This window comes from Epinephelus fuscoguttatus, linkage group LG4 (assembly GCF_011397635.1).
Source record: "Epinephelus fuscoguttatus linkage group LG4, E.fuscoguttatus.final_Chr_v1".
Taxonomy (NCBI): domain Eukaryota; kingdom Metazoa; phylum Chordata; class Actinopteri; order Perciformes; family Serranidae; genus Epinephelus; species Epinephelus fuscoguttatus.
In genome coordinates, this window is record NC_064755.1 from 23,520,367 (window position 1) to 23,532,632 (window position 12,266).

At 41.2% G+C, this 12,266-nt stretch overlaps 1 protein-coding gene across 2 annotated transcripts; it reads right to left on the reverse strand.

Annotated features, from left to right (window-relative positions):
• Positions 1-21: 21 nt before the first annotated feature.
• Positions 22-10,948, reverse strand: lmf2a (lipase maturation factor 2a). Of its 2 annotated transcripts, none has more exons than XM_049574752.1 (14): positions 10,716-10,948; positions 7,563-7,816; positions 7,434-7,462; positions 6,953-7,146; positions 6,605-6,783; positions 5,913-6,051; positions 4,817-4,945; positions 4,632-4,737; positions 4,395-4,491; positions 4,097-4,279; positions 3,717-3,885; positions 2,367-2,478; positions 1,690-1,801; positions 22-1,360 (listed from the first exon to the last, which is right to left on the reverse strand). In XM_049574752.1, the coding sequence occupies exons 1-14, from the start codon at positions 10,807-10,809 to the stop codon at positions 977-979; spliced, it is 2,181 nt and encodes a 726-aa protein (XP_049430709.1). In that variant the 5' UTR covers positions 10,810-10,948; the 3' UTR covers positions 22-976. The 2 variants fall into 2 exon arrangements, with proteins under 2 accessions (XP_049430709.1, XP_049430710.1); XM_049574753.1 differs by having other exon boundaries at positions 24-1,360; positions 1,690-1,798.
• Between the last annotated feature and the right edge of the window lie 1,318 nt (positions 10,949-12,266).

The following is a 12,266-nucleotide window of genomic DNA, read 5'->3' on the forward strand; positions in this document are numbered from 1 at the left end:
AAGTTTCATTTCTAACATCGACAGAAACAAAAGACGCATGAAAAAAGAAAGTGCAGAAATGTTTTAGTTCAGTACATACAGTAAGAGCCAAGAGACCACAGTAACAAAAATAAAATACTACAAGCACACACACAGACAGACACACACACACACACACACACACACACACACACACACACACACTCACCTGTATTTACGCACAAGTGCAACAGCGCACAACACAAACAGGGCACACAGTGTAACATATTTACTCTCGTAATGGGCAGAACTCTCTATTTTTTTTTAAACATGATTTGATCTGCGTGACCAGATTTCACTCCGAATGTTTGGAGTGTGAATGTCTGCTTGACTTCTCTGCTCTGCTCTGTGCGTGTGGTTCAACCTCGCCCTCGATTAAACAGCAACACAGACCTGCAGCTTGCCTCCACAGAGCAGAGGAGAGAGGTGGAGACAGCAGTGTGACCTGGTCGCTTTGTTTTAGTAGCGTCCCAATCTTGTGCCGTTGTTGACTGGGGGCTGCACACCACTACCCAAAGGCTGACACCAAGAAACGTCCCGACCAAACCAAAGTAAGAGGAATAAAGAAAATAAAGGCGAAGGGCAGGTTCTCTGCAGATACAGACACTGCCAAACACTGCTAGTGGGTCGTAAGTGATGATTGAGAGGGATTACTTTTGCATGAGTCGACATACTGTTTTGTTTAGTTTGTCTTTTTTGGTAAATCCTGCATAGTGTACCTTTAAGCTGTTGGTTTCTGATGTAGGCAACTGTCATATGAAACATGTACTGCAGTAAGGTGTAGGTGGGAGAAGGCAAAGACCGATTTTTCCATGATTGTCTGATCAGGAATTACAGATATACAAACGTCTTTGGTCATTGTGGAAACACTTTATGAAGGCAGGTGGTGAAAACAGTCTGCTACGGGTTTACCTGCAACTTTTCAAAACTGTACTCTGTACAAATCCTCCTCTTGTGCCTAGTCCTCCTCCTCGTCACCAACAGTCTCTTTCTCCTCTCCTTCACCCTCCTCCACCTCATCCTCACTGTCCTCTCCCTCTCCATCCCCCTCCTCCTCTACCTCTTCATCCACTGCCTGCTCTTTATCTAACTTCCCATCATGGTCTAAAGACTCGTCAGGCTGATTTTCTGTGTGATCCTTCTCAGCCGCATTATGAGGGTTTGGGGTCCTTTCTCTGTGTTTGTGCCTGTTCTGCAATCCCTGGAGCAGACACACGGCGGCGCTACAGGCAATGAGGGTCCAGATTAGTACGTGGGGAGGAACACCTTTGACCTGAGAGCGCACCCACCTCACCGCCTGGGCAACAGTGGTGTTGGAGATGCGACGTGAAGGCAATTTGTCCTACAGATAATGAAAGATGAATATTAATCAATATTCAGTAGATTAAAGAATGAAAAGGGACATTTCCTATGCACACCCTTCTTCTGTTCATTGAAACTTATTAAAATTTTCTGGTACAGGACATAAATCCTCCATACCAAACTCTCCAACTACAACAAGCAGAGCACACACCAAAACAATAACAGAAGATACACATTTTAGACAACAATTATACCTATCACTATTAAATATTATTAGTATTTCAAAAGTGGATCACACACTCTGCTGTGATATCATGTATCCTCTTGTTTTCCATTATTTCTAATGACATGTTTTTGAAATAAATGTACCTTGAGTCCATACTGGGTGAGCATGCTCTCCAGGAAGGTGTTGCCCAGGTGCACTATGGGATAGAATTCCTCATCATAGACCCTCCTCCACCACCGCTCTGGGAAGGAACTGCCAACAAAGACCAGCCGAACAGTAAATATCCTGATGTTTTAAGGACGTATATTTGCACAGGACTTCAAAATGCCCACCTAAACTTGCTTAACTAAAATGCATTTTTAAAATGGTGAAAAAACTGATGAAAATGTAACAAGTTGCGGAGTTTGCATGTTCACCCTGCGTCAGTGTGGGTTTTCTCCAGGTGCTCCGGCTTGCTCCCACAGTCCAAAGACATGCAGGTTAGTTGGTGACTCTAAATTGTCCGTAGGTGTGAATGTGAGCGTGAATGGTTGTCTGTCTCTATGTGTCAGCCCTGTGATAGTCTGGTGACCTGTCCAGGGTGTACCCCACCTCTCACCCAGTGTCAGCTGGGATAGGTTACAGCCCCCCATGGCCCCTAACAGGATAAGTGGTTACATAAAATGAATGAATGAATGAATGAATGATAACAGCTGTTTATTGAGTTACTGAATAAATACTGAGTGATTATCTTTCAGTGCACATGTTGTCTCAAAGCCAAGAATATTCTGACATCTTCAGTGTCTGTGAACACATTGAGACAGAGAAAGAGAGCACTGACCCGTCAGGCTTCGGTTCAGTAAACCAGTATCTGTAGCGGTGGGCTCGCAGGTAGGCAGGGGGCTGCTTGTGGAACGGATACTGTGACACATCGGTCTGGATCAGCTCTATCACTGCAGAATATAAAACAAAGCTTTCAGAGATCTGCTTGTCCTTAAACAACAACAACAAAAACATTGCCTTCTTCTCAATAACAATTTAACACTGAATCATTGAGGGAACAGAACATTTTCTGCACTGTGCTTTACAGGTTGAAACATTTCAGGATCTGTAGCCCGGTCCTAAATTGTGACAAGATTGGCTGAACATTTTATACATTAAAAAGTTCCACTGAGGTTTTTGAATGAAGCTTTCAATATCTGCCATCATTTATTATAACATCATCACCCTAAAAACAACAACAAAAAACCCTCAAACATCCTCAGTTTGAATTAAGTGATTCGTGGGATTATACAAGTTAGTGTTTTTACTATAACAGTGTTAGAATTTTTTTATTGTTGGTTATATAAATGTAAGGTGAGTGCCTCCCTTTGTGGGAGAGCAAACAGTGACCAACAACCACACTGAAAAAGTTGTCTTTAAAAGGCTTAATGCTAACAAATATGGATTGAAGCAGAACGTTTTGTCAGACAAAAACATGTTGTGAATTTTAAAGATGATTACATCTACATTTTTTTTTGATAAATTTTAACTTTTCAACAACACTATTAGGTTATTGAAATATTTGGATCACATGAGTTGAAAACAGACCCATGCAGCCACCACTGGATTTGAATTCTACAAATAGTTTACTACTAACAACTGGGCAGAAATAATAGGTTTAAACAGAATAAACAGACTTGAATGTCAACTTTATGAATGACGCTTCAAAGCATTTGATACAGCCCTATAATTACTGTAAACTCTTACTGTGTTTTCAATGAGTAAAAGCAGCACAGCAGTGCATGCATTGGTGTCTTTCTGAATGGTACCACTAGGGGGCACCAAAGATGTTTCAGATTCTACACACACGGCTTTATTAGTACAAACAGTGAGAAACAGCCATTTAAATAGTTCCTGACCAGAAAATAGTATAACCCAGTGATCCCAGGGCTGAATTATCTTTTTATCGCTCAGTCAGTGACGTCACAGAGGGTCTTTTCAATAAGCTGACAATGGAAAAGCAACTGCTCTCACTTTATTGTTTGTGTGTGTTGAGAAGTGAAACATCCTTTAAAGTTTCAACCAATAAAAAGCAGTGCAGAGGTTATTTTCTGCCCCACTTGATTCCGTATTTAATTGCAATTTAAGCAGATAAAATAGTGAAATAAAACACAGCAACAAAGTGAACTGTAGCACTGAGGGTTCTTACCATCTCTTTTGCCCTGCAGCAGTCTGTACATGAGGCTGGTGAACCATGGCGCCTGTGTGTGAGCCCCAAGGGCTGCGAACCACATTTGCCAGTCTAACCTGGGCTGGTGAGGCATCACCACGGCAGGAGATGCACTCATGTTGCCTGGTTTATACATAAACTCAATCTCCTAAAAGAAGAAAACAAATAGGAATAAATTACAGCGTGTCAGGACAGTCACTCTGCAAAATTATAATGAAATTGTTCATTACTGTCTCCACGGTATTATTGTACAGTTAGAGACTGTGCAAACAGGGAGCATCTTATACAGCACATTTAAATAAAATATAGCAGGGCAGATCCTGTTTAAACCATCGTCCATGATAACTTTTTTCTCTCACCGTCCACGAGACTCCATCGTTGCTCCCCTCGATGACGACCTCTGGCCGCCCACCGACCCCAGTCATCCTTCTGAACAGGCCGTATGAGTTGGCCAGCTGGAAGCGATCCGACAGCTCATAGGCACGACGCACTCCCGGCCACAACCTGGCATTGGAATCATACTCTATGTAAGTGAACGGCACCTGGAACAGACGGACAAAGGATCTAAATGATAGTGACCAGGTTTGAAGAAATATTGCTGATCAGTGAGGAGGGCATGACACATAAACTTTATGATGCATTTCTAATGGCACCCACCAGACTGACAGTGAACATAGCAGCGGTGGCGGCAGCAAACAGAGTCCACTGGACTGTTCCAAAAAACCTCTTCAGGAAACCAGAGACACATGCACACCTAGAAAAACATATTACATATGTTATTTTCACACAACATGCAACACAGAAATGCAAAAAACAACATAATCAAGCACACACAGAAACACACACACACACACACACACACACACACACACACACACACACGGAGAGTCCTACCTGAACATGGCTTTGACCATCTCCCAGGTGAGAGAGAGGACACCGATCCAGATACAGGGGATAGTGACAGTCTTTAGAAACTGGTTGAACTGGTGGTATGTAAAAGCTGCAAGGACAAAACATGGTAACAAAAACTGTGAAATACAAGTGTTTGTATACACACAAATGTGTAGACACACACACACCTGTCCTGGAGGAGATGCCTTTCTTCACTGTATCCACCTGCAGGTCAAAGCATATGATTGATCCGAAGATCAAGAGGGACCAGACTGCCAGCTCCACCAGGTAACACAGCCATGACTGCAGCTTGGAGTCTGACCAGCACAAAGAGAGAGCATCATGATACACTGGTAAGCTAGCTTCGGCAGACTGGAAAAACAACTCAGGTCTAAATACATACTTTAATGTGTGTGTCCCTCTGTAGGCAGGATTCAGGTGGGTTTTTCAGTTTAAAACATAGACTGTACAAAAGAAGCGGACGTAGCCACCGTGTCATCACCCATTGGTTTGTGGACTACTGTTTTGAAGCCTTGAATTTGGCATTTTGGCCGTTACCAGCCAGAAGTGACTATATTTGGATGAGAGGGCAGAGCTGTGGAGGATACACATTGCTACGCCTCTATCCTGATTAACAAGTCATCATGGTAGCCACTTGTCAATAACAAACGAGCAATGCCCCAAAGCATACCCTGCTTTAACGCCTATTTTACTCTACATGAGACCATAAATTACAAAACGAACATCATGCCGTGTTGAAGAAGACTTGAAACTAGCAGCTGAGACCATAAAGTCACTAGGAAAATGTATATCAAGCTAATAAATCAAGTAAGAAGTAGATTCATTTTCTCAATGATTTCTGTACCATCTGACATCTTTTGGCAGTCAGTGGAGTCGCCCTCTACTGGCCATTAAAAGAATAAAGGTTTAGGGGCTTCCATAGTGGCTTCACTTCTTAGACCCAGAGGCTACGTCCATCTCTTTTATACAGTCTGTGGTTTACAAATCAAAAACTTCTTCCAATCGCAGCTTGTTTACTGATTTTGTAGATGGGTGTACATGGGGTTAATATGCTGATGTACACTGTACAAAAATACTGACAGTGACACAACACTGAGCCTGTAGCTGTGCAAACCTACTTATCAGTTATGTATCTGGAGGATTACATACATTCTTTTTTATTCAAGCAAATCCTAAACTTTAAGACCTGGGAACAGTGATACTGACTTTCCTTTGTACAATAGCATATCCTGCATATGTACACAGCAGTTGAGTTTGTCGTACCATTGTTGCTGGTCTTGTCTGCCTTGCGTAGCCAGAAGTTCACATGCTGGTCGTCCAGAAGCGACAGACAGAGGGCGATAGTCAGCAGGTTGAAGAAATTGTAGTTGCCGGTCAAAATGATGAGCACCTGAAGCAACACCTACACAAGAAATAAAGACAATAATTCATTCTGTGGCACACAAGCAGGCAGTTATTTCAGAGGAGGGAAAGTTTTTTTTGCTAAAGCACAATGCTATACATATGTAACCTTCGCTATTTTTACTAATCGTAGATTTCAGAGCCTTGGGCTGCCCCTTGAAACTCAAAGATTAGAATCGTCAGTCAGAGACACCTCAGTCGACTGAGATTGCTTCAAGTCGAGCAGTTGTTCTTTGTCTTTTTGGCTGGTCAGTGTGCTGTGTAGTGTACTTCAGGACACACTTTGGTCCCAAGGTTTTGCTGCAGAGTGAGCGTTCTTGACTTTCATGATACTCTTTGGTACAGAAAGCTGCAGACATGATGCCCCTGGCTTTTATTTGATATTGAGTGTCTGCAAAAAAAAAGTGCACTTTTCTGATCCATCGTTAGTTCGCCCCCCGAGCCCCGTTCAAACTGTAAAACTTTATATGAATCCTCGAAAACTGTTATAAAATGGCAGAATCTGATTCGACTGCCATAATTCTGAGTCAGGTACAGCCCTACTTTCTACCAACCTGCAGGTAAAAAGCCCCAAGCCGGAGTCTGCGCAGTGGGCTGAAGAAAAGCAAGGGTACAGCAATCTCAATGACGAAGGTCCCCATCACACTCATCTTCTGCCACCACACCGGCAACTGGTGGGCAAACCAGGCCAGCGGAGTGGGGATACACTGAGTCTCATAGTGATACGTCAGAGCTGTGCAACAGACAGTGAAAAGGAAATTTAAGGAAATACAAAACTGTTAACATTTGAATGTGCTGATGTTAAAGTGAGTGAGGGATGTACCCTTAACACTTGCACACTATAATACACTTTAAAAAGGACCCAAAAACACTCTCCACCCTCCAGACTCTCTCTCACACACCTGTAAGGCCCCACCATGTGGGACAACGGGACGTGAGTTTCACAACACCAGAGGCAAACATGAGCCTGAAGAGCAGCCAGCGGATCAGCCAGAAGGTCACGCGATCGTGCTCTCTGACCCCCCGTGACCCTCTGATCAATGTCAGCGGGGCGACGAGGATACAGAGAAACCCCGTCTCCAGAAGCAAGTTGTCCCTGGACAGTGATGAGTGGAAAGAGGAACGCGAAATGAATGGAAAGAGTGACGAGACAGAGAGAATAAGAGAACCAGGGATGTCATTCTAGTATTGATGTTTACAGTGTTGTTGCACAGCAGCAGAAACAGATATCACTATGATGTCACAAACAGCGGACTGAGGATGACATAGATCTGTCTGCAAACTGCCAAAGCTATCTTGGAACCCTTTAACCAGCTGTTATTAATAACACTACTGTGTTAATTACAGAAAAATAAATATAAAGACACACAAATCATCACTCACCACTGGAAGTAGAGAAAAACTTGGCCCACCTAAAATGACAAACAAACACAGCCAGTGAGAGAAGGGACACCGTGACAGCATCTACAGCAACCTGTGTAAGAAAACTGCCGGTTGATGCTTTAAACTCACCTGGTACATGGACAGGTACAAAGCCCAAAGGCAGAAAAACACCACACTGTCTCTGAAAGCCTCCACCAGCGTGGCGGCGAGGCTCAGCGCAGCACCTACAAGACACAGCAGCTCCATGGCAGTGTGCGTGTCCAGGCTGAGCTGAGGTCCCAGCCACAGCAGGGTGGGAGAGGCCAGCAGCTGCTCCCAGAGAGACTTACCGCTGTATCGCAGCTGCCAACGGGCAGGCAACAGCCCATTGTTACCATAGAGACCTGGAAAAAGACATTAACATGGGAAGTGATCATGTAAATTAACATAAACAGCATTTGAGTTACTTTATTTGTGACTACTAGTGATTTCTTGTGCACTGTATGGAAGCATCTGCATTTAGGCATGTAGACAGGGTCATGAAGACCTGCTGAAGTTCAAACTGGCCGTCAGAATGGGGAAGAAAGGTGATTTAAGTGACTTTGAAAGTGACATGGTTTTTGGTGCCACACAGGCTGGTCTAAGTATTTCAGAAACTGCTGATCTACTGGGATTTTCACACACAACCATCTCTAGGGTTTACAGAGGATGGTCTGAAAAAGAGAAACTATCCAGTGAACAGCAGTTCTCTGGGTGAAAATGCCTTGTAGATGCCAGAGGTCAGAGGAGAATGGCCAGACTAGTTCAAGATGATAGAAATGCAACAACCAAGGTATACGATAAGATAAGATAAGATAAGATAAGATAAGATAAGATAAGATAAGATAAGATAAACTTTATTGTCCCACAAGTAGGACATTTGTCCTGGGCTTGTTCACCCATGCTGCAGCCACAAAAGCATTCAGTTCCATAAGAACATACAAACAGACATCAACAGACAATCAGAAGCTAGAAAAAGTGCCTCACACATGCATGATCACAAAAGATCACAAAGGAATAAGATAGAAAATAAAATGTATAAATATATACAGACAATTTAGAAACAGTAGCCTTTATAGTGCAGAAGTGTGCAAAAGTTGAGAGCATCCCGGCCTTGAATGCCACTAATGAAGAACAAAAACAAAAACAATGACCTTTACATGCTACTATTTAAGAGCTTGATGGACATCGGGACAAAAGAATGCAGAAGACCATCTCTTAACGAACAACATGTCAATCCTTGAAGCAGCCATCCTGCTTTGTATCAACGGTTCAGGCTGGTGGTGGTGGTGTAATGGTGTGGGGGATATTTTCTTGGCACACTTTGGGCCCCTTAGTACCAACTGAGCATGGTTTAAACACCACAGCCTACCTGAGTATTGTTGCTGACCGTGTCCATCCCTTTATGACCACAGTGTACCCATCTTCTGATGGCTACTTCCAGCAGGATAACGCACCATGTCACAAGGCTCATCTCAAACTGGTTTCTTGAACATGACAATGAGTTCACTGTACTCCAATGGCCTCCACAGTCACCAGATCTCAATCCAATAGAGCACCTTTGGGATGTGCAGCCGACAAATCTGCAGCGACTGTGTGATGCTATCATGTCGATATGGACCAAAATCTCTGAAGAGTGTTTCCAGCACCTTGTTGAATCTGTGCCACCAAGAATTAAGGCAGTTCTGAAGGCAAAAGGGGTCCAACCTGGTACTAGCAAGGTGTACCTAATAAAGTGGCCAATGAGTGTGTAAGTCAGTAAATCCGTCAGTAGATACCAGTGATACTCAACTCACAACCAGTGAGCCAAATCTGGCCTGCTCTAGAGTGCTGGGTGGCCTGCCGACCCTTTCTAATTCACAGTGACAATAAAATGATGCACACTGGGAATTTAGCCTATGTGGACTTTGAATATAATATAAAATATATATATATATATTTTTTAAAGTGCCAGGGGAGGGTCCCCCAGGCCTCTAGACCAGTGGTTCTCAAATAATGTGCTGCGATTTATTTATTTATTATTTTTTATTATTTATTCATGGGCCTACACAAAAAGTTATACATTTATTTTTAACTGACTGTATCAGTATGTTGTGTACACCCATTTCTTAACAAAGGGCCCTGGTCTCCAAGTGTTTTGCAAATGTGCCCTCCCAAGCAAAGCAAGGTGAGTATCCCTGATATAGATTATCGTCAGGATCCTCAGCCAGCTAGAAATATTGAAAGGCAGCTTCATAGAATGAAAAACACTTATTCTATCTACTTGTTTTCTTATTCTGCCTTTATGTCAGTGGACCTATCAGTACTATAGTACAGTCAGTGATACTCAACTCACAACCTGGGAGACAAATCTGGCCCTCAACAGGATGTTGGATGGCCCACTGACCCAGTAAGTAAGTAAGGTGCCAATGTTCTTTAAAAAAGCATCAAAATAGAGCTTGTTTAGACATGCATTTTTTTTTAAATTTTTTTCTTTTAGAAGTGCCTGGGGAGGATTCCCTGGCCCTCTACAGTCTAGAGTCTAGAGTCTAGACAGAGTTTTGGGCTCAGCCCTGAATATCCTCAAATGCCTGAAACGCCCCTGTGTACACCTGGCCTCATTTTTGCATCATTTATTCATTTTATCTACTAAATATTGTTCGTGTTTGTTTATTAAAGTGTCCCAGGGGAACGCAAAATGAGCAACCCTGATATCAGACAAACATAAATATTTAAGTATAATTCATTTCAAAGGGCGTGTAAAGTACTTGGGAAGTATGCTTTATAGTTTGTTGGCATCTAGTGTCTGCATTTGCATTATATTGAATATATTCTGCAGATTCCAAGTTTAAAAAAATCAGTATAAAGTGTTGAAAATGCATTTTTGAAATAGCTTTAAATAAACTGAAAATGCACTGTGGAAATATGCAGTGGAAATATCTGCTTGACACTGTGAAAAAGTACCCCCAAACATATTTCCTTAGACACATGGGCGTGGGCTGGGCTACTAGAATAAAGCTGTGATAAAAACAACGGGTTTATGGGTACTGTAGTACAATATATTATTATAGCCTGTGTGTATTTTAAGAGGCGAATGAGTGTCTTTGAGCAGCTGTTAGCTCCTAAAGTTAGCCGGGAGCAGGTAAACCTTTGTGCCCGCAGCCCACAGAAACTTCTCCACCACAGGAAGACACACCGCCAAGTCCCCGGCTAACACGCTAACACACACAGTGAGTGAAGTTAGCTAGCTTCCACTCAGACAGTTAGACAGCTGAAGAGTCTCACCTGGTATCTGCACATACAGCGACACGAAAGCGACTAGGTAGATGACCGCCATGCTCCAGAGGAACATGCGCCGCGGCTGGATGATTTCCGCCATGTCTGGGCCGAGCTGCTGGATGGGACGACCGCTGCTTTCACCGCCGAGGTGCCGCTGTCTGCTCCGGTAGCAGGACGGGAAGCAGGGAGCGAGATTCCACTGATGCTAGCCTCGGGACACGTAGCGATGAGCGGCTGATGAGAAGTTCGCCCGCGCGACCACAGGGTGTCGCTGCAGTTCACTTGAACGTTATGATGCATTCAGGTTCCATCGGATTAAACAGAGTAGTCTTTAAATGTAGGTAACCCGAAGTCTTGTTAGTTGCAGCCCCACTATATATCAAACATATTGGGTTAATAAGGAGTTCATCGTTAAGTTTCTATTGTATGGTCACTCGTGGTCCATATACAGCTGACATAACATAAATTAACCGACTGTAAAGTTGCACACAGTGATTTAACATTTAGATTTAAGTTTGTTTTAGATTTAGACTTAATATTTAGATTTAATATTTAGACTTAACATTTAGATTAAGATTGAATAAATAACATTTAGATTAAGATTTAATATTTACATTTAGAGGTAATATTTAGACTCAACATTTAGATTTAATTTTTAGATTTAACAATTAGATTAAGATTAAATAAATAACATTTAGATAAAGATTTAATATTTACATTTAGACGTAATATTTAGACTCAACATTTAGATTTAATTTTTAGATTTAATATTTAGACTTAACACATAGATTTAATATTTAGACTCAACGTTTAGATTTAATTTTTAGACTTAAGATAGATTTAATGAGATTTAATATTTAGACTAAATATTTACATTTAATAATTAGACTTAACATTTAGACTAAGATTTAATATTTACATTTAGATGTAATATTTAGACTCAACATTTAGATTTAATATTTAGATTTAACACTTAGATTAGGATTTACTTAACATTTAGATTTAACACATTTAGATGATTTATATATAACATTTAGATTAAGATTTTGTATTTAGACTTAACATTTAGATTAAGATTTTGTATTTAGATTTAACATTTAGATTAAGATTTAACACGTTTAGATGATTTATATATACCATTTAGATTAAGATTTAATGTTTGGACTTAACATTTAGATCTAACAAATTGAGATTTAATTCTTATATTTAACACAGATCAAGATATAATATTCACTTGTAACATTTAGATTTAACATTTACATTTTGATTAAATGTTTAGATTAAGCAGCCATTCTATTCATTTATTTTTTTAATATTAAAAGGTAATCATGGAAAAGTTCACAAATAATGCTGTAAATCTGGTAAAGGTGATTTTAAAAAAAATAATTCACATCACTTTTTTTAAACATTGTAGCTAAATGTAGCGAAATGTTGATGTAAATTTCAGTGTGTGTCACTTTACAATAAGCGCTCCATAGTGAATAGCATAGTATATCAATTTCAACGTCATCCCTGAGATTAAAGAAGAGTACGTTCTCTTGACAAACAGATGCACCT